The sequence below is a fragment of the Rhododendron vialii genome, chromosome 4a (genome assembly GCF_030253575.1).
Source record: "Rhododendron vialii isolate Sample 1 chromosome 4a, ASM3025357v1".
NCBI lineage: Eukaryota > Viridiplantae > Streptophyta > Magnoliopsida > Ericales > Ericaceae > Rhododendron > Rhododendron vialii.
The window spans coordinates 33,957,386-33,976,353 of NC_080560.1; the positions used below are offsets into that span (position 1 = coordinate 33,957,386).

Genomic DNA, 18,968 nt, shown 5'->3' on the forward strand with positions numbered 1-18,968 from the left:
TCTCTCTTAAATATTTTTTTTTTCCCTTTTTCACAAGTTCCAAACAAAAAGGGTGAGCCTAATAAAACCCTCCGTGTTGCAAGGAGGTTGAAGGAATAAATTTACCAAGATGCGGGCAACGAACTTATATTGCCTTTGGTTTGATCATGGATATATAGATATCCCACTTGGTTTTTTTTTTTTTTTTTTTGCATTATTTACTTGAATAGACTTATAAAATGAATGACTCAGAGAATATTTTAAAATCACACACAATCGAGGGGTGTGTTTTTCTGCTGTGTTTAAAATAGCGTGCTGCAAGGCTCAAAAAAATATTGGTATTGACTAACAATGCACAAAAAATGCAAAAAAATATGTGAGGGGCTCATTCTGAGGTCTCACACAAATAATTCGAACCGTTTATTAACTTTAAAATATTTGTTCGGGTTGCTGTAGAAACTATCATGCTCAATCATGATCTACATGAATTTTGAAAAATGTTCGACAATGGGCCCAAACACTTGCTACAATCCATCTAATTCAACTAATTTTTTTCAGGATAACTAGGAAAATTATTTTAAGTGGCTCCCATCATGAAACACTGGAGTGGGCCCCACGCATTTGTTTTTTTCCAGGCAACTGGAAAAAGTTATTAGCTGAACCCATTCTTAAGTCGAAGGGGGCATTGGCACAAACAAGTCAACAACCAAAGTCGAGGGGTGGTTCCTGTCATTATTAAAATACGAGGGTGAGGTTTTGTTATTATTAGAAATCGAGGGCAAGCTAGTGTAATTTACCCAAAAAGATTCTTGCATTATTGCGACCAATAATCCCACGATAACGATAACGATAACGATAACCACCGTTTTTCATTCACCATGACGAATGTCTTATCCTTAACCCACCCAGAATCAGTTTTCCATTCTTGAGAGAGAGAGAGAGAGAGAGAGAGAGAGAGAGATTGTTGCCCAAATGGGTACACAAGAGGACGAGAGGATTGTTGCCCAAATGGGTTCCCAGGAGGACGAGGGGTTAGAGACGAGATTGCTCCTGCCAGGAGAAGAAGGCCTTCCACAGGTCTCTCTCTCTCACTCTCTCTCTCTCTCTCTTTCCATCTAATATATATGTACATGCTCATGTATGCACGTATATATATACTGCCACCCACGTGCTTGTTGTATGTATTTGCATGATCAATCTCCAATTTCGACCTCTTAATTTTGTTCGGATTTTTGAGAATTGAGGAAGATTCGGGTACGTGTAGATTTTAGGTTGGGACTGATTATAGAGTTGCTGGTTGGTCGTGTGAATGCTGTTTCGAAGCCTTGATTCGAATTTGTTTTGCTTTTGTGAATTAATTAGCGTCTGGGCACACGCGATTTTGAATTATTTTTGTGTTCCGATCACATGTGGATTGATACCCAATTAACAAAACCACACTTATGGGTTCCAACGAGATCTACAATAGAAGTGGAGTCGATTATTGAAGTAGGTTTGGTAAGGGGCCAGAAAATGGCAAACCGCAGCCACTGCAGTTCTCGGCTGAAATGCCCAGTTCTTATAAATAGGGAGAATTTTTGGGAGGTCCAATATAACATGTTTCTAACCCCATTAGTCCACTTCTAAACTTCATAACCCCATTAGTCCACTAGCTCATTATTAGGGATAAAATGAACCCGGAATGACTAACATACCCCTGTACTTAAAACCTTTAGAAACCGTTTGAGAGCCTGATTTTTTCCCCATTTCATTCGTTCAAATGAAAAGAGATTGAGAGCCCGACTGAAAACCCTAGACGCTTGTTCCACCTCAAACATAATCACTCAACCTCCATCTTCATTCACGTTGTCGTTTTTGTAGATCCAACAGTCGCCGCCATTTTCACTTCGTCATCGCTGTCGTCAATCACTCAACCTCCATCGTCATTCACGTTGTCGCTGTCGTCAATCCAACAGTCGCCGCCATTTTCACTTCGTCGTCGCTGTCGTTTTGTTGCGTCCCGTCATTTCCCTCCATCGCCGTCATTCTCCTTCATCGTTCTTCGTTTCCCTCAGTATGGATATATTCAAGTACATGTGAACTTTTGCGTATATATAAGGTTATATGTCAATTTGTACGGTTAGGGTTTGGTTTGAGTAACATACATTGTTGTGTGAAGATATGTGAATATAGGGTTATATGTGGACTGTCATCAATTGCTTATATTCGAATATATTGTTATATTCGAATGTATGGTTATATTTGCATACATGGATACATGCGTATATGTGGTTATGTTCGAATATATGCGAATATAGGGTAATATGCGAATTTATAGTTATATGTGGACTTTCAACAATTTTTTGTGGACTGTCATCTATTGCTTATATCCGAATATATGGTTATAGAAGCTCTTCTGTAAATTGTCTTGTCGTCATATTTGACATATATGGTTATATGCGAACATATAACTTTCAGGGTTTCATTTGATATGTGTTACGGTTAGCATATGGTTATATGTTTGCATTTGTGCTTTTTAAATACAGAAAACAGAACATCTAACGTTTAGGGTGTCATATGGTTATATGTGATTTTATGTGCTTTGTAAAACCCAAACAAGATAACATATAACGGTTAGCATATGGTTATAATCGATTTTCTGTGCTTTGTAAATCCCAAATAAGATACCATAAAACGGGATGTCACGCGCTTATGCTTATTGGTTCGGTACATTAAACCACAGTTATGCTCATTTTGATACTCTTTAATATGAAACACTCCATTAGATCTATTCAAAATGGCATGCACGTGCCATTCACACCCATTAATAACACAATCAGTCATCACCCTATACGACGGTACATAAACCCATTCTCAATTGTTTGTTTGGCTAGTACCTCCCTAAACTCCCTCCGGGAGATTCTTGTCCAACACCCTCTATCAAGTCAACTCAGCCTTCCGTCAAATACCTAGTCTCAACATGCCTACAAAACTTTTCCAATGGGTTTACTCTATCTACATCTTCTAACTGATCATCAATCACTTCATCACTACCAACAATTACCCCGCTGCTATGTTTATGCTCATCAACCCCAGCATTTATCCGATCACAATTACTAAACAAGAATAGCATGTTATCAAAATCAGTTTCATTCTCAAGAGAACAATAACCATCCTCCAGAGCATACGAAACAGAAACGCTACCAACGGACAGGTTCTTCCACCTATTGCAAATGCTGCTTAAGACTTCCTTTAACCTAACACCACCCGATAACCTCACCGGAAGAATCTGCAACCCATACTTACAAAGAAACATAATTGTTGAATCCATGACACAACTTCACAAATAATAATACACAACAAAACAAAAAAAAAATCAACTAATATCATGACACCATAACTGAAATACATGGTTATATATCAAGCACTAGACTCTGTTACAAACATATATGGTTATATGTTTTCATCTGTCCTATGCAACTCCGAAAAGGATAACATATAACGTTAAATAAAGTCATATAACGTTACATGTGAACTTCTGTCCCATGTAACATATAATCTCATTTCAACAATATGCTTTCACAGTTAGGTTTCAACATATAACCACATATGTACCATATGATCCACGACCTCATACAGTTTTAACATATAACTCTCATATGTACAAAATTAATTTTAAAACCTATTACAATAACAACCACAAACCACAAAAAAGGAGACATATATTAGAAAATCGAAATCGTGAATCTATAACAATAACAACTTCAACAACAAAAACGAGATCGAGATCAGTTGATACTAAAATCAGAACTCTGAATCACTAATCAACAACAAAAATCACAAAAATGGAACAAACTAACGTACGCACATGAACATGAAATCCAGTCAATCACACAGAGCAAGCAGAGAAGCAGAAACAGAAACATTAGACGATTCGCAAAGAGCGCGTAGAGCAGAGCGCACAAAGAGAAATAGAAACAGAACGAACAACAGTCGATCGCGATCACCGTCGAACGGAATCAGAGACGATTCACAATCACCGTCGAACGGAATCAGGAGACGATCGCGATATCAATCGTTCTCTCTCTCTCTCTCTCTCTCTCAACGTAAATGGCGCAGTTTGAACGAGAGGGGATAATGGAAAAAATGGGAATTGAAAAGGGAATGGTAGTTTTGCCATGTACTAATTCCCTTTTTAGGAGATGTGGACTTACGGCCTTGCCAAACATTATTAGTGGATTATGGGGGGTTCCAAACTTAATAGGTGGACTAGATGGGTTAGAAACATGCTATAGCGGATCCTAGACCAATTTTTTATTATAAATATGTTGTTAGGTTGTTTTTTGGTTTCATGGACGTAGCTGAAATTTTTGCATTGATAACCTTTAAAATGGACCGTACACTTGTTTCATGATTGTTTAGTTACTACTTACTGCTTCATTCTTTCTAATGTGGAAGATGCCCTCTTTTGATGGCAATCCGTCAAAAATACTTTGAACAAACTTCAAATATTTTCTGCAAGACTATGAGATTGGGGTTTCATTCTATTGGACCTTAAGTAGCCTCAAAATGAAGGAAAACGAAGGCATATCATGTACAATCTTATAAAGAAGCATATCACCTTTCAAATTATTACTTGACTTTGGCCGAACTCCATTAAGTTCCTCATCCATATCCCTACTTAAGGGCAACTTCTCACTAGTAAGCTCTACTAATCTTGGTTATCTATTTTAATATAGATCCTTCCTTTTGTTTTTGCTCTTTTTTTGCATGCAGTTATTCAGACTCTCAAAATTGATGTAAATATCTAATTTGATAATGGCCAAAATGAAATTTTTTATGTGCATCATTATTTGTTGTTTGCTTGTTAGGCATATTTCAAGTAATAGTTGTTTGCACTCAATGTGACCCAACAGCTGTGCTCTTATTCCCCCAGTAAAGTGAGTAGAGATTGATAACCAATCTTCTTTACTTTTCCTATCAAAGTAAATGTTTGGGCTAAAAAAACATAGGGATAATTAGAATGTTGTCCGCTTAAGTTGACCCCTTTTGCCAATTTGGTCCATGTAGTTCCAATCGCAATAATTTTGACCCTTTTCAGTTAACCAAAAAATGCTTCAATCCACCATACCAGCAAGAATTGTCGACAAAATTGGCCATGTTCTCCTCACGTGAACGTGGCCATTTGTTAAAGGTGAAATGATACAATTCTATGTTTGCAAACTGGAGAATCAACTCTCAGCGTTGAAGGAAATTTGGGCTTGGGAACCAAAGGAATCAAGGTGCATTACAATTTGCAACTGACATCGAGGCTATCTGGAAAATTGAGACAAATCAGCGCTGACTATTGAACATCGAGGGGAAAGCATATGGGGATTGTATAGACTTCCAACAACCTCCCACCCACCAAATCACCCCCATAGATGCATCTATTTGGACACACACAGCCATACCCACACTCGCAGTAGCACCCATGAACACATTTATCACAAAAATGTTTACCCTGCAGGTTTACGCTCTCTGCCTTTCCTCTCATTCTCTATCTTCAGGATGAAAGTGGTGGACTTTACACAGGAGATGGTTCGGTTGATATTAAGGGGCAACCTGTGTTGAAGAGCAACACGGGGAATTGGAGAGCATGCCCCTTCATTTTTGGTACTTGCTAGTGCATTATTATTTAAAATTGTTTATGTTTCTGATATTTCCATCTGTTTCTCTAACATCTTTGTGTAAATTTTTCTAACATCTTTGTATAAATTTAGGTTTTGATTGTTGTGAACGTTTAGCTTATTATGGGATTGCTACAAATCTTGTCACTTATCTCACCACAAAATTGCACGAAGGGAATGTCTCTGCTGCAAGAATTGTTACCACTTGGCGAGGCACTTGCTACCTGATACCCCTTATTGGAGCAGTCTTGGCAGATGCATATTGGGGGAGATATTGGACAATTGCAGCCTTCTCTACCATCTATTTTTTTGTAAGTATGAAATGTAGTAGTAGTTTGTGCTCAAATCTTGGTTTCTTCACTATCAATTGAAATATTTTTATTAAATTCATGTTTGTCAGCTGCTACACCCTTGCTTGACCTCATCTTTGGACGAACAGTACATCATCTTAACAGATCTGGCTTGATTTAGTCAGATTAACGATTAACGACAATGGTAGTGGATTGCAAATTCAATGACTTAGCATTTTGCAACTGGCCCAAAGCTTGGTCCTATGGCAAAGAACAGTAAAAGTTACTTTTAATTAAACTAGGGATTCAACTATATGACAAAACAAATCAGGATGTTCCTGTTTAGTCTCATCGACAAGGTGAAGGAATGGAAGAGGAATTACATATAATGCCAAACATTGGTGATGGTCTGTAACAGTGTAATTGCCTCTTTGAAGAATTTGGAGGCCAGTTTTACCCATAAGTTCTACCTTTGTCTAGGGAAAACCTCAGCTCTTTCGTTTCCTCCCTTTGTATTCTCATGGAAATGCAGGTAAGAGATAAACACAAACCTCTGGATAACAATAATACTATAATATAGTAAAAATATTTTCAACCAGAAAATTTCTATGACGCTGATGTTGTGACTAGAATCATTCTCTCAGGAATTTCAGATTGTCTCCAGTTGGGATATGGTTTCCTCGACTTCCGATTAAGTTGAAGCTGGCAAGGGCTAGGCATGCTGGCTATGGTCATTGGGAGATAATTACGTTACTGATTAGTCTCTTCTGTGTCCTGTCTTCTCCATATCTGCAAAACAAAATAGCTATTATGCATTTCTGTCTCTTACATTGTTGTACTGTGCAATCTTGTTTAGGGAATGTGCACGTTGACTCTATCAGCAACGGTACCTGCATTTAAGCCTGCTGAATGTGTTGATTCTGTATGCCCTTCTGCTACTACCGCTCAATATGCAGTATTCTTCTCCGGACTATATCTGATTGCCCTAGGCACTGGTGGGATCAAACCATGTGTTATACAATTTGGGGCTGATCAATTTGATGATACTGATTCTAAAGCGAGGGTGAAGAAGGGATCATTCTTTAATTGGTTTTATTTATTTAGCAACATTGGTGCTCTTGTCTCAAGTAGTTTAATTGTGTGGATCCAAGACAATGCTGGGTGGGGCCTAGGTTTTGGAATTCCCGCATTATTTATGGCCATTGCAATTGCAAGTTTCTTCTCAGGCACTCCTCTGTATAGATTTCAGAAACCTGGGGGAAGCCCACTTACAAGAGTGTGCCAGGTTTTGGTTGCATCATTTCGAAAGTCCAATTCGGTGGTCCCTGCAGACAGTAATCTTCTATATGAAACACCAGACAAAACATCAGTAATTATAGGCAGCAGGAAACTGGAGCATACAGATGAGCTGAAGTAATATTTCTCCTCATTCTCCTGATTTAAATACTTGTCATTAATGTATTGTTTCCGACTTATTAAAAGAGTATTTTCCACTTATATGGACTTTTAGTAGCCTTCTGGACACTAAGCAAGACCTTTTTATTTGGCCTGTAGTCAAGCACACAAGTATGAATGGAGCAGCACCATCATTGCTGATAATGAAATTTCATGTTGGTCTCTCGTAGAACTTCAGGATAAATGATAGATTCAGTGAATTACCTTCAGAACGATAATGCGACAATCTCAGTTGATGTATGAAGACAGAAAAATGAGCTTAAATTCATGTAGATATTCTGATGCTTTCATTTATCTTCAGTTGTCCTGTCGTCGTTGCGTAACCATTTTTGCTGGTGAGGCTTTTTGCTGTTAGTTCTGCTGTGTCTTTTGTCAGCCATGTTTCAAAGCTTTAGATAGAATATCTACCTTGGTCTCCTTAGTAGCAGTACCAGTTGTGTTGGTCATAAAACTTGAGATTACAATTCTGTCATATCTTGCATAGTTCAAGAGGAAAGAGAACGGAAAATGTTTGTCAGAGTCATTTCTGAGAAGATGCAGGATTTTGGTGAAGTATGCAAATCTGATTTGACAGAGAAGTAAAGCAAAAATGTAGTCTGATGTATTTTCTCTTGATAATGGTTGCTTCATTTTCAATGCAACTTATCTAATGAAGAATCAATACCTACTTGTTTCTTGGACCTGTTGAAGAACTTTTCTCTCTTTATGTTGAAGGTGTTTTGACAAAGCTGCTGTAATCTCCGATGCTGAAAACAAAACTGGGGACTTCTCAAATCCATGGAGGCTTTGCACTGTGACACAGGTGGAGGAACTCAAAATCTTGATCCGCATGTTTCCAATCTTGGCTACTGGGATTGTGTTTTCGGCTGTTTATGCACAAATGTCGACACTGTTTGTTGAGCAAGGGAGGATGATGGACACAACCATCGGGTCCTTCTCGGTTCCTGCAGCCTCTCTTTCAACATTTGATGTCATCAGTGTTATTTTCTGGGTCCCGGTCTATGATCGCGTCCTTGTCCCCATCGCAAGAAAATTTACTGGCAAGGGTAGGGGGTTCTCAGAGTTGCAAAGAATGGGAGTCGGTCTCTTCATTTCAATTTTATGCATGTCAGCTGCTGCTTTGTTGGAAATGAAGAGGCTCTCAGTAGCAAAAGCCCTGGGTTTGGTTCATGAAGATGTTCCAGTTCCACTTAGCATCTTGTGGCAAATTCCACAGTACTTCTTGTTGGGTGCTGGGGAAGTATTTACATTTATCGGGCAGCATGAGTTTTTCTATAACCAGTCCCCGGATGCTATGCGTAGCTTGTGTAGTGCCTTGTCCCTGTTGACAAATTCCTTGGGAAATTACCTGAGCTCTTTTATTCTGACCGTAGTGACGTCTATAACAACCAAGGGTGGGAAGGCTGGATGGATCCCGGATAACTTGAATGAGGGGCATCTTGATTATTTCTTCTGGCTTTTGGCTGGGCTCAGCTTCGTAAATACGGTGGTTTACATCTTTTGCGCCAAAATGTACAAATCCAAAAAGTCAGCTTAATTGTTTTGTACTAGCAGCATAGCTTATTACCCGTCATTGCTTAAAGGGTTTTGGTTTATGTCATTGTATCTCACCTAGAATTGAATCATCCTATTGCACAGAAGTGACTGTAATATATTGTTATAAGTGAATAAGCACGTTCTTGTACTCCGCATGCATTTGCGTTTATTGCGAATGCATTTGCGTTTACATGATATGGATGAATGTTGAATACTTGAATGCCGTACTAGTACCACCGGGTACGACCTTTTATGAAATCCTTGATCCTTTAGTTTTGTTCCAGTTGAAGTATCGCCCTCTATTGGCCATATCTGGTAATATGGTCCTTGATACTTGTCGTAGGGGAGTGATTTTGCCACTTTCCTTTTTGTTAATGTCACTCCGCTTTGTGTCTTTATTAGATGATTTGTTTTGTGAGAGAAGGGAAGTGGTATTAACAAAAAAGGGAGAGACAAAATCAATTCCCTTGTCGTATCATGTTTTTGTTTCCTTATTATTACTTATGAGGAGGCCTTTCAAGAAATGAAGGCCATTGCTTGAGTAACTTCTTATTAAAACCAAAAAGGACTCAATTCATTGTCGGAAACTGATTTTTGTGCTCCACTTTTTACTGATGGCGCTCCAATTTTAACGTGAAGTTACTAATAACTTCATGAACAAAGTGGAACGCAAATATCAATTTCCTTCATTGTTTTATACTAAAAACTTGCAATTGTCTTTCTATCTCTTAATATAATGGTCTTCATAGTTCTCTATGATTTCAAATCTCTGAGTCTATAAACAGGTGTATTGAATACTCATTAGTTAGTTTTTGATGTATTGATTAAAGAATATTGAGAACTTTTGCTCCTTGTATCCCTTTTAGGGATTTCTCTCTCTTATGAATCTATCCTATTGATTTAGCTTGCATCATAAGGTACTACTAGTATGTTGGAAATGAGTATTTGTTTTTCCTTTTTTACTTCTTTTTTATATAATTTTTTGAACCTCTAAGAGGTGGGGAAAAAGCTCCTAAACTTTCAGTAATTTGTAGCAACAAGGATTCATTTTACTTGCAGGCTTGCAGGAGCAAGGAGTCATTTCAATGAGTATAATTCTTCCAATATCCAGAAACTTCAATCGTAGCTGCTTTTGTAACCAATCTATGTAGGTAATCCTACTAAACACGCTTCATAGCATAAATTTTCTTCAAACTAAATAAATTACATGTTGAGAGGCGCTTCGTAAAACATAGGTAACAACCCGCCGATGTGTCCCCTTACATGTGTCACTTGAGCCGCTGGCGTGTAGCTAATCGTCTGAAATTACTTTAAGGCCCATTCCATATATACTTACTCCATTGCGTCTTAGCATAACTATGTCCAGCCTAGCTAAAATTGTAAGCCAGCAAGACATCATTACAGTCTAGGTCTATACTTGTCTAAATCGGGAAAACTATAATATACATTAGTCCTGTAACAAGTACATTTAGAGTATTTGTTTATCTAACTACTACTATTGATTTTTTTTGGCTCAAAATATGATCCACTACGTCAATCTATTACTGCTTTTGACGTATGCATGCATATTCACTTAATCATATGATCTATTCATGGATTACGATCGTTATCGAATATCGAATCCATTATGACAAGTTCAACATAGAGAGACCGATTCCTAAGTATGTCTGTGGTGCTTCGAATGTGTTTGACATTGAACTCTTTGTATATTTTTGCATTTTTGATGTGATGATGGAAGGGATAATTCACATTTGATGAAAAGATTGTATTTTTTGTTTTATTTATTTATTTGTGTGTGTGCTAAGGTTAATGCCATGTATGGAACTTCAGGGAAACATACGAAAAAGGAAATAAGAAATTTTTTTCCCTCTTAGGGAGAAAAGAAAGTAATATAAAGGAATCTGTAAAATTGAAATCTAGAAACTAAAAAAATAGCAGAAGAAAATGGAAGAGAACTTTCGAATGAACAAGAGGCAGTTAAAGTAGACTTCATTATTTTCTTTTCATTTTCCTTATGAAGCCAAACAAGAGAAAATCTTTTTCCAGTTGTTTTCTTTCCTTTCATTTTCTTTCTACAACCAAACAAGACAAAACAATCCGCTTTCTTTACAATTTCACTCTTAAATACATTTTTTTTTCTTTTTCACAGGCTCCCAACGCAACCTAAGAGTAAGCGGTAAGCCTAATAAAACCGTTCATGTTGCAAGAAGGTTGATAATTGAACCTATATATTTTAAAAAAAAAAAATTCATGCCTAAATTTGGCAAAAGAACACTTTTGCCAAATTTTTTGGAAGAAGCAACTCGAATTGAGGTAAACAAAAAAGGAATAAATTTACCAAGATGTGGCCTACGAATTTATCATCTATAGTTTATAGGTTGGTGAGATAAATAAATAAAAAAATACTAAAATAAGAGCAAATTGGCAAAGCAACGATGAAATATCGCCAACTATTGTTGAGCAAAAGATAAATTATTTTTTCTGTTATTGTATTTTTTTTAAAACTGATCCGTACCATATATCATTTCAAACGTTACACCTAGTGCAAGTGCAGGCTTGGCGAAACGTCGGTAAATAAGAATCAGTCCCAGAAAAGACAATAGAGAATCCTACAAAGACACCTAACTCAAATCCTAGAAAGCACATATGAAATCTTGAGCACGATTCTGCCATCCCAAAGAGCCACACTAGCGTGTTGAAGATCCGTCAACCTGATAAACAGGCTCGCAATCACAAACACATCTTTCGATTTATGAAATTTTATGTGATTTTGAAAATTTTGTTTAATAGAACTAATTAAAATATTTCAAACAAGATCTATATTGTATATTTTTTAACATTCATATTGAAAGATATAAGCAATTGAGAATGACACGTTTTCCCAAAAAATGCCACTCATTTTGGAACAGATGGAGTATTTTTTTATTGGTAGTTGGGTGGCCTCGTGCCCCACCAGACCCCTTAATACCTCCGCCAATGTACACGGCTCGGATCCTTTGTGTGAGACACCCGTGTGGGTCCAACACATGCATCCGTGCACTGCTAGAGCACCATTTGTCGGACCGTAATTCTTTGGACGAAAGGGGGAAATTTTTCTTAGGTCCGAAATCTGAATGGGGCACCGATGCAAACAAGTCAACAACCAAAGTTCAGGGGTGATTCCTGTCATTATTAAAATATGAGGGTGAGGTTTTGTTATTGTAAGAAATCGAGGGCAGACTAGTGTAATTTACCCAAAAAGGATTCTTTGCGACCCAAGAATCCCAGATTCCCACGATAACCACCGTTTTTCATTCATTATGACGGGTGTCTTATCGCCAACCCACCCAGTATCTCTGTTTTTCCATTCTTGAGAGAGAGAGAGATAGAGAGAGAGAGATTGTTGATTGTTGCCAAATGGGTACCCATGAGGACGAGAGGTTAGAGACGAGATTGCTCCTGCCACGAGAAGAAGGCCTTCCACAGGTATCTCTCTCTCTCTCTCTCTCTCTCTCTCTCTCTCTCTCTCCAACCATCTTTATACCTACACACACATGTATATATGTACATGCTCGTGTATGCATGTAGGTATATGTATACTGCCACCCACGTTCTTGTTGTATGTATTTGCATCAATCTCCAATTTCGACCTCTTAATTTTGTTCGGATTTTTGATAATTGAGGAAGATTAGGGTACTTGTTGATTTTAGGTTGGGACTGATTATGGAGTTGCTAATTGATAATTAAGTTAATTAACTGTCGGGATTTTAATGGGAAATTCGGCTTTTGGGCAAGGGTTTTGGTCTTGTGAATGCTGTTTCGAAGCCTTGATTTGAATTTGAATTGCTTTTGTGAATTAATTGGCGTCTGGGCACACACGATTTTGAGTTATTTTCGTGTTCCGGTCACATGTGGATTGAATAAAACAACACTTATGGGTTCCAACGAGATCTACAATAGAAGTGGAATCGATTATTGAATTAGGTTCGGTAAGGGGCCGGAAAACCGCAAACCGCAGCCCCTGCAGTTCTCGGCTGAACTGCCGAGAAGCCCAGTCCTTATAAATATATTGTTGGTCGTTTTTTGGTTTCATGGACGTAGCTGAAGTTTTTGCACTTACGACCTTTAAAATGGACCGTACACTTGTTTCGTTACTACTTACTACATTCTTTCTAAAGTGGAAGATGCCCTCTTTTGACGGCAATCCGTCAATAATACTTTGAACCTACTTCGAATATTTTCTGCTAAAGTAGTTACTAGGACTATGAGATTGGGGTTTCATTCTATTGGACCTTAAGTAGCCTCAAATGAAGGAAAAGGAAGGCATATCATGTACAATCTTATAAAGAATGATGAATTTTGTTCTTGCGCTTCTTCAAGGAAGTTTCCCACGGGCATAGCAAACTTGTTTTTGAAAAATTTGGAAAGTAGAAAGTAAATATTGTCTTAGAAATAAAAAAAGCATCAAATCATTCTTAAATAATAATTTAAAATGTGCGTCTTCGCATACTCCTCTGTTTAGATTCTACAATCATAGACTCCAAATATAGTTATGAATTTTGAAAAGGGGGTTCATTTAGATCGATTTCGCTTGGATTAAAGGTGTGATTTATCAACTCAATGCTCCAATTTGAATGCATGAATGGGTTTATATTGTCGCAATGATCATCTTTATTCCTTGTCACCTTCAAATAATTAATTGACTTTGGCCGAACTCCATGAAGTTCCTCATCCATATCCCTACTTGAGGGCAACTTCTCACTAGTAAGCTCTACCAATCTTGGTTATCTATTTTATTATAGCTCCTTCCTATTGTTTTTGTTCTTTTTTGCGTGTAGTTATTCAGACTCTCAGAATTGATGTAAATATCTAATTAGATGATGGCCAAAATGAAATTGTTTATGTGCATCATTATTTGTTGTTTGCTTGTTTGGCTTATTTCAAGTAATAGTTGTTTGTGCTCAATGTCCCTTTTGGGACAGCCCAACAGCTGTGCTCTTATTCGTCCAGTAAATTGAGTAGAGATTGAGATCCAATCTTCTTCACTTTCCTATCAAAGTAAATGTTTGTGCTAAAAAAACATAGGGATAATAAGAATATTGGCCGCTTAAGTTTACCCTTTTTTGCAAATTTGGTCCATGTAGTTCCAATCGCAATGATTTTGTCCCATTTTGGTTAACCAAAAAATGCTTCAATTCACGACGCCAGCAAGAATTGTTGACAAAAGTGGCCATGTTCTCCTTACGTGAACATGACCATTATACCATTTGTTAAAGCCGAAATGATACAATTCTATGTTTCCAAATTGGAGAATCAACTCTTGACGTTAAAGCAAATTTGGGCTTGGGAACCAAAGGAATCGAGGTGAATTACAACTGACATCGAGGCTATCTTGGAAATTGAGACCAATCAGCACCTACAATTGAACATATCGAGGGGAAAGCTTAAGGGGATTGTATAGACTTCCACCCACACACATAGATGCATCTATTTGGGCACACACAGCCGTACCCACACTCACAGTAACACTCATGAACACATTTATCACACAAGAAGTTTATCCTACAAGGTTTATGCTCTCTGCCTTTCCTCTCATTCTCTGTCTTCAGGATGAAAGTGGTGGACTTTACACAGGAGATGGTTCGGTTGATATTAAGGGGAAACCTGTGTTGAAGAGCAACACGGGGAATTGGAGAGCATGCCCCTTCATTCTTGGTACTTGCTAGTGCGTTATCATTTAAAATTGTTTATGTTTCTGATATTTCCATCTGTTTCTCTAACATCTTTGTATAAATTTAGGTACTGAATGTTGTGAACGTTTAGCTTATTATGGGATTGCTACGAATCTTGTCACTTATCTCACCACAAAATTGCACGAAGGGAATGTCTCTGCTGCAAGAAATGTTACCACTTGGCAAGGCACTTGCTACCTGACACCCCTCATTGGAGCAGTCTTGGCAGATGCATATTGGGGGAGATATTGGACAATTGCGGCCTTCTCTACCATTTATTTTTTGGTAAGTATGAAATGAAGTAGTCATTTGTGCCAAACCTTAGTTTCTTCGTTATCAATTGAAATATTTTTATTAAATTCACGTTTGTCAGCTGCTACACCCTTGCTTGACTTCATCTTTGGACGAACAGTGCATCATCTTAACAGATCTGGCTTGATTTGGTCTGATCTTTTAACTGGATTAACGGGTCACTATGGAAGTGGATTGCAAATGTAACGACTTAGCATTTTGCAACTGGCCCACAGAATGGTCCAATGGCAAAGAACACTTAAAACTACTTAAACTAGGGATTCAACTTATGACAAAACAAATCAAAATATTCCTTTTAAGTCTTATCGACAGGGTGAAGGAATGGGAAAGGAATTACATAATGCCAAACATTGCTGAACTGCCTTTCTCTTACTTCTCATAGAAACTCAGATAAGGGATGAACACAAACCTCTTGATAATAATAACAATAATAATATTTTCAACCTGAAAATTTCTATGGCTCATGTTGTTGTGACTAGGATCATTGTCTCAGGGATTTCACATTGTCTCCAGTTGGGATATGGTTTCCTCGAATTCAATTGAGTTGAAGCTGGCAATGGTTGCGCATGCTGGCTATGGTCATTGGAGATAATTACGTTACTGATTAGTCTCTTCTGTGTCCTGTCTTCTCAATGGCTGCAAAAATAGCTATTATACTTTCCTGTCTCTTACATTGTTGTACTGTGCAATCTTGTATAGGGAATGTGCACGTTGACTCTAGCAGCAACAGTACCTGCCTTTAAGCCTGCTGAATGTATTGATTCCATATGCCCTTCTGCTACGACCGCTCAATATGTAGTGTTCTTCTCCGGGCTATATCTGATTGCCCTAGGCACTGGTGGGATCAAACCATGTGTTTCATCATTTGGGGCTGATCAATTTGATGATACTGATTCTAAAGAGAGGGTGAAGAAGGGATCTTTCTTTAATTGGTTTTATTTCTCTATCAACCTCGGTGCTCTTGTATCAAGTAGTTTAATTGTGTGGATCCAAGACAATGCTGGGTGGGGCCTAGGTTTTGGAATTCCTGCATTATTTATGGCCATTGCAATTGCAAGTTTCTTCTCAGGCACTCCTCTGTATAGATTTCAGAAACCTGGGGGAAGCCCTCTTACAAGAGTGTGCCAGGTTTTGGTTGCATCATTTCGGAAGTGCAATTCGGTGGTCCCTGCGGACAGTAATCTTCTGTATGAAACACCAGACAAAACATCAGCAATTAAAGGAAGCAGGAAACTGGAGCATACAGATGAGCTGAAGTAATATTTCTCCTCATTCTCTTGGTTTAAGCACTTGTCTCAAGTCTGAGCCATTTACAAGGACGCATTGTCTCCGCCTTATTAAAACAGTATTTTCCACTTATTTGGACTTTCAGTAGTCTTTTGGACACTAAGCAAGACCTTTTATTTGGCTTGTAGTCAAACACACAAGTATGGATGGAGCAGCACCATCATTGTTCATTAATGAAATTTCATGTTGGTCTCTCGTAGAACTTCAGGCTAAATGATAGATTCAGTGAACCATCTTTGGAAAGATAATTTGGCAATCTTAGTTGATGTATGAAGACAAAAACAATAAGCTTAGAATCATCTAGATATTCTGATGCTTTCATTTATCTTCAGTTGTTCTGTCATGGTTCTGTACCCATTTTTGCTGGTTAGGCATTTTGCTGTTAGTTCTGCCGTGTCTTTTGTCAGCCATGTTTCAAAGCTTTAGGTAGAATTTCTATATTGGTCTCCTCAGTAGCAGCACCATTTGCGTTGATCATAAAGCTAGATTACAATTCTATTATATCCTGCATAGTTCAAGAGGAAAGAGAATGGAAAATGTTTGTCGAGTCATTTCTGTGAAGATGCAGCATTTTGGTGAAGTATGAAAATCTGATTTGACAATGCAGTCTGATGTATTTTCTCTTGATAATGGTCGCTTCATTTTCAATGCAACTTAAGATAATGAAGAATCAATACCTATTTATTTCTTGGACCTGCTGAAGAACTCTTCTCTCTCTCTCTCTCTCTCTCTCTCATGAAGGTGCCTTGACAAAGCTGCAGTAATCTCAGATGCTGAAAACAAAACTGGGGACTTCTCAAATCCATGGAGGCTTTGCACTGTGACGCAGGTGGAGGAACTCAAAATCTTGATCCGCATGTTTCCGATCTGGGCTACTGGGATTGTGTTTGCGGCTGTTTATGCACAAATGTCGACACTGTTTGTTGAGCAAGGGATGATGATGGACACAACCATTGGGTCTTTCTCGGTTCCTGCAGCCTCTCTTTCAACATTTGATGTCATCAGTGTTATTTTCTGGGTCCCGGTCTATGATAGCGTCCTTGTCCCCATCGCAAGAAAATTTACTGGCAAGGGTAGGGGGTTCTCAGAGTTGCAAAGAATGGGAGTCGGTCTCTTCATTTCAATTTTATGCATGTCAGCTGCTGCTTTGTTGGAAATGAAGAGGCTCTCGATAGCAAAAGCCCTGGGTTTGGTTCATGAAGATGTTCCAGTTCCACTTAGCATCTTGTGGCAAATTCCACAGTACTTCTTGTTGGGTGCTGCGGAAGTATTTACATTTATCGGGCAGCTTGAGTTTTTCTATGACCAGTCACCCGATGCCATGCGCAGCTTGTGTAGTGCCTTGTCCCTGTTGACAACTTCCTTGGGAAATTACCTGAGCTCTTTTATTCTGACCGTAGTGACATCTATAACAACCCAGGGTGGGAAAGCTGGATGGATCCCGGATAACTTGAATGAGGGGCATCTTGATTATTTCTTCTGGCTTTTGGCTGGGCTCAGCTTCGTAAATATGGTGGTTTACATCTTTTGCGCCAAAGTGTACAAATCCAAAAAGGCAGCTTAAGTGTTTTGTACTAGCGGCATGGCTTATTACCTGTCATTGCTAGTAAAATGTTTTGGTTTATTGTCATTTTATATCAACCTAGAATTGAATCATCCAATTGCACAGAAAGTGGCTGTAATATATTGTTATGGGTGAATAAGCGTGTTCTTGTACCACAAATGCATTTGTGTTTACATGCTATGGATGAATGTTGAATACCGTACCACTACTCTCTGGTACGCTACGTTTCATGAAAAAGAATGCCTTGATCCTTTAGTTTCATTTCGCTTGAAATACCATCTAGCATCACAAAGCTGGGTCTGTTTTATTTGTTTCATTCATACTGTATTAAAGTGTTTCAGTTACCCAAAAAAAAATAGTGGGTCGTATTTCAAAGAGATGCTTGTATGAAAATTCTATTTTGCTCTTCCTGTAATGGAAGCAACTTAATTTTTTTTGGTTTATTTTTTTTGTAATCTATTATCTTGCAGAAATCTCTTTCAAAATATTCCAAAATAAATCCAAAATGATAAAAACATTCACGTTTGTAAGATTTAATTTCGTACCAGACATAATAAATTAGGTTCAGTATCTATTGCTTGTGGTAAAATAAGGTTTGTGGGGTTCAGTTTATCGGGATTTTGACCGTGGGTTGGTTCCGGTTCCTTCCTCCACTGCTCCGCGCGCCCGCCGCCGGACCTGCAACAAGTCACTAGAGCTGTGGAAGCCCAATGACCCTCCGACGATCAAGTTAAATGTAGAGAGAAGTGTATGTCTAGGGTTAGGGTAAAATGGCATACCTCTTTTAGGTTAGAGTCCCTTTGCTTTTATAGATATTGCTTGACTTGGTCCTCGATTAAGCGCGTGGAGCGTACGCTTGGATAACCGCCTTGGGTGACATCACAAGTGACACACTGGATAAGGTTGTTACGGAGCACATGGTCAGGTCAGTCTGCAATGATGATCCTTGTGCTATAACCGCCTCGGCCTACGTCATGATGACGCATGTGACCGAGCGTCCAGGTGCACGAGGACAAGCCTTTCCCTTCGGATCACTTGGGCTACAGCTGCAAGGTTTGGGTCGACTGTTCCCGAATGACTTCATTAAAATCCCGAGCTGTGTACCGAAGAGTCCTGAATATGACTTCCGAGCAAGCCTGGTTGCACCGGCGAATAATCCGAACGTCATGTCCGAGTGGATCTGTCA

The 18,968-nt window shown here is 38.4% G+C and overlaps 2 protein-coding genes across 2 annotated transcripts; both read left to right on the plus strand.

Moving 5' to 3' along the window:
- Positions 1-827: 827 nt before the first annotated feature.
- On the plus strand, positions 828-9,166 carry LOC131324846 (protein NRT1/ PTR FAMILY 8.3-like). The gene is made up of 5 exons (XM_058357005.1): positions 828-1,056; positions 5,508-5,613; positions 5,721-5,938; positions 6,774-7,330; positions 8,087-9,166. Exons 1-5 carry the CDS (start codon positions 952-954, stop codon positions 8,907-8,909), a joined length of 1,809 nt encoding a protein of 602 aa, XP_058212988.1. The 5' UTR covers positions 828-951; the 3' UTR covers positions 8,910-9,166.
- A 3,022-nt stretch (positions 9,167-12,188) lies between these two features.
- LOC131324847 (protein NRT1/ PTR FAMILY 8.3-like) lies at positions 12,189-17,981 on the plus strand. The gene is made up of 5 exons (XM_058357006.1): positions 12,189-12,373; positions 14,497-14,602; positions 14,687-14,904; positions 15,631-16,187; positions 16,960-17,981. Exons 1-5 carry the CDS (start codon positions 12,305-12,307, stop codon positions 17,780-17,782), a joined length of 1,773 nt encoding a protein of 590 aa, XP_058212989.1. The 5' UTR covers positions 12,189-12,304; the 3' UTR covers positions 17,783-17,981.
- The last annotated feature ends 987 nt before the right edge of the window (positions 17,982-18,968 follow it).

Coding starts and splice junctions, on each gene's coding strand:
- LOC131324847 (XM_058357006.1), top strand. CDS start 12,305: ATGGGTACCCATGAGGACGAGAGGTTAGAGACGAGATTGCTCCTGCCA. Junction 14,603..14,686: donor AGCATGCCCCTTCATTCTTG/GTACTTGCTAGT, acceptor GTATAAATTTAG/GTACTGAATGTTGTGAACGT. Junction 16,188..16,959: donor GAGCATACAGATGAGCTGAA/GTAATATTTCTC, acceptor TCTCTCATGAAG/GTGCCTTGACAAAGCTGCAG.
- LOC131324846 (XM_058357005.1), top strand. CDS start 952: ATGGGTACACAAGAGGACGAGAGGATTGTTGCCCAAATGGGTTCCCAG. Junction 1,057..5,507: donor GAGAAGAAGGCCTTCCACAG/GTCTCTCTCTCT, acceptor CTCTATCTTCAG/GATGAAAGTGGTGGACTTTA. Junction 5,939..6,773: donor TCTCTACCATCTATTTTTTT/GTAAGTATGAAA, acceptor AATCTTGTTTAG/GGAATGTGCACGTTGACTCT.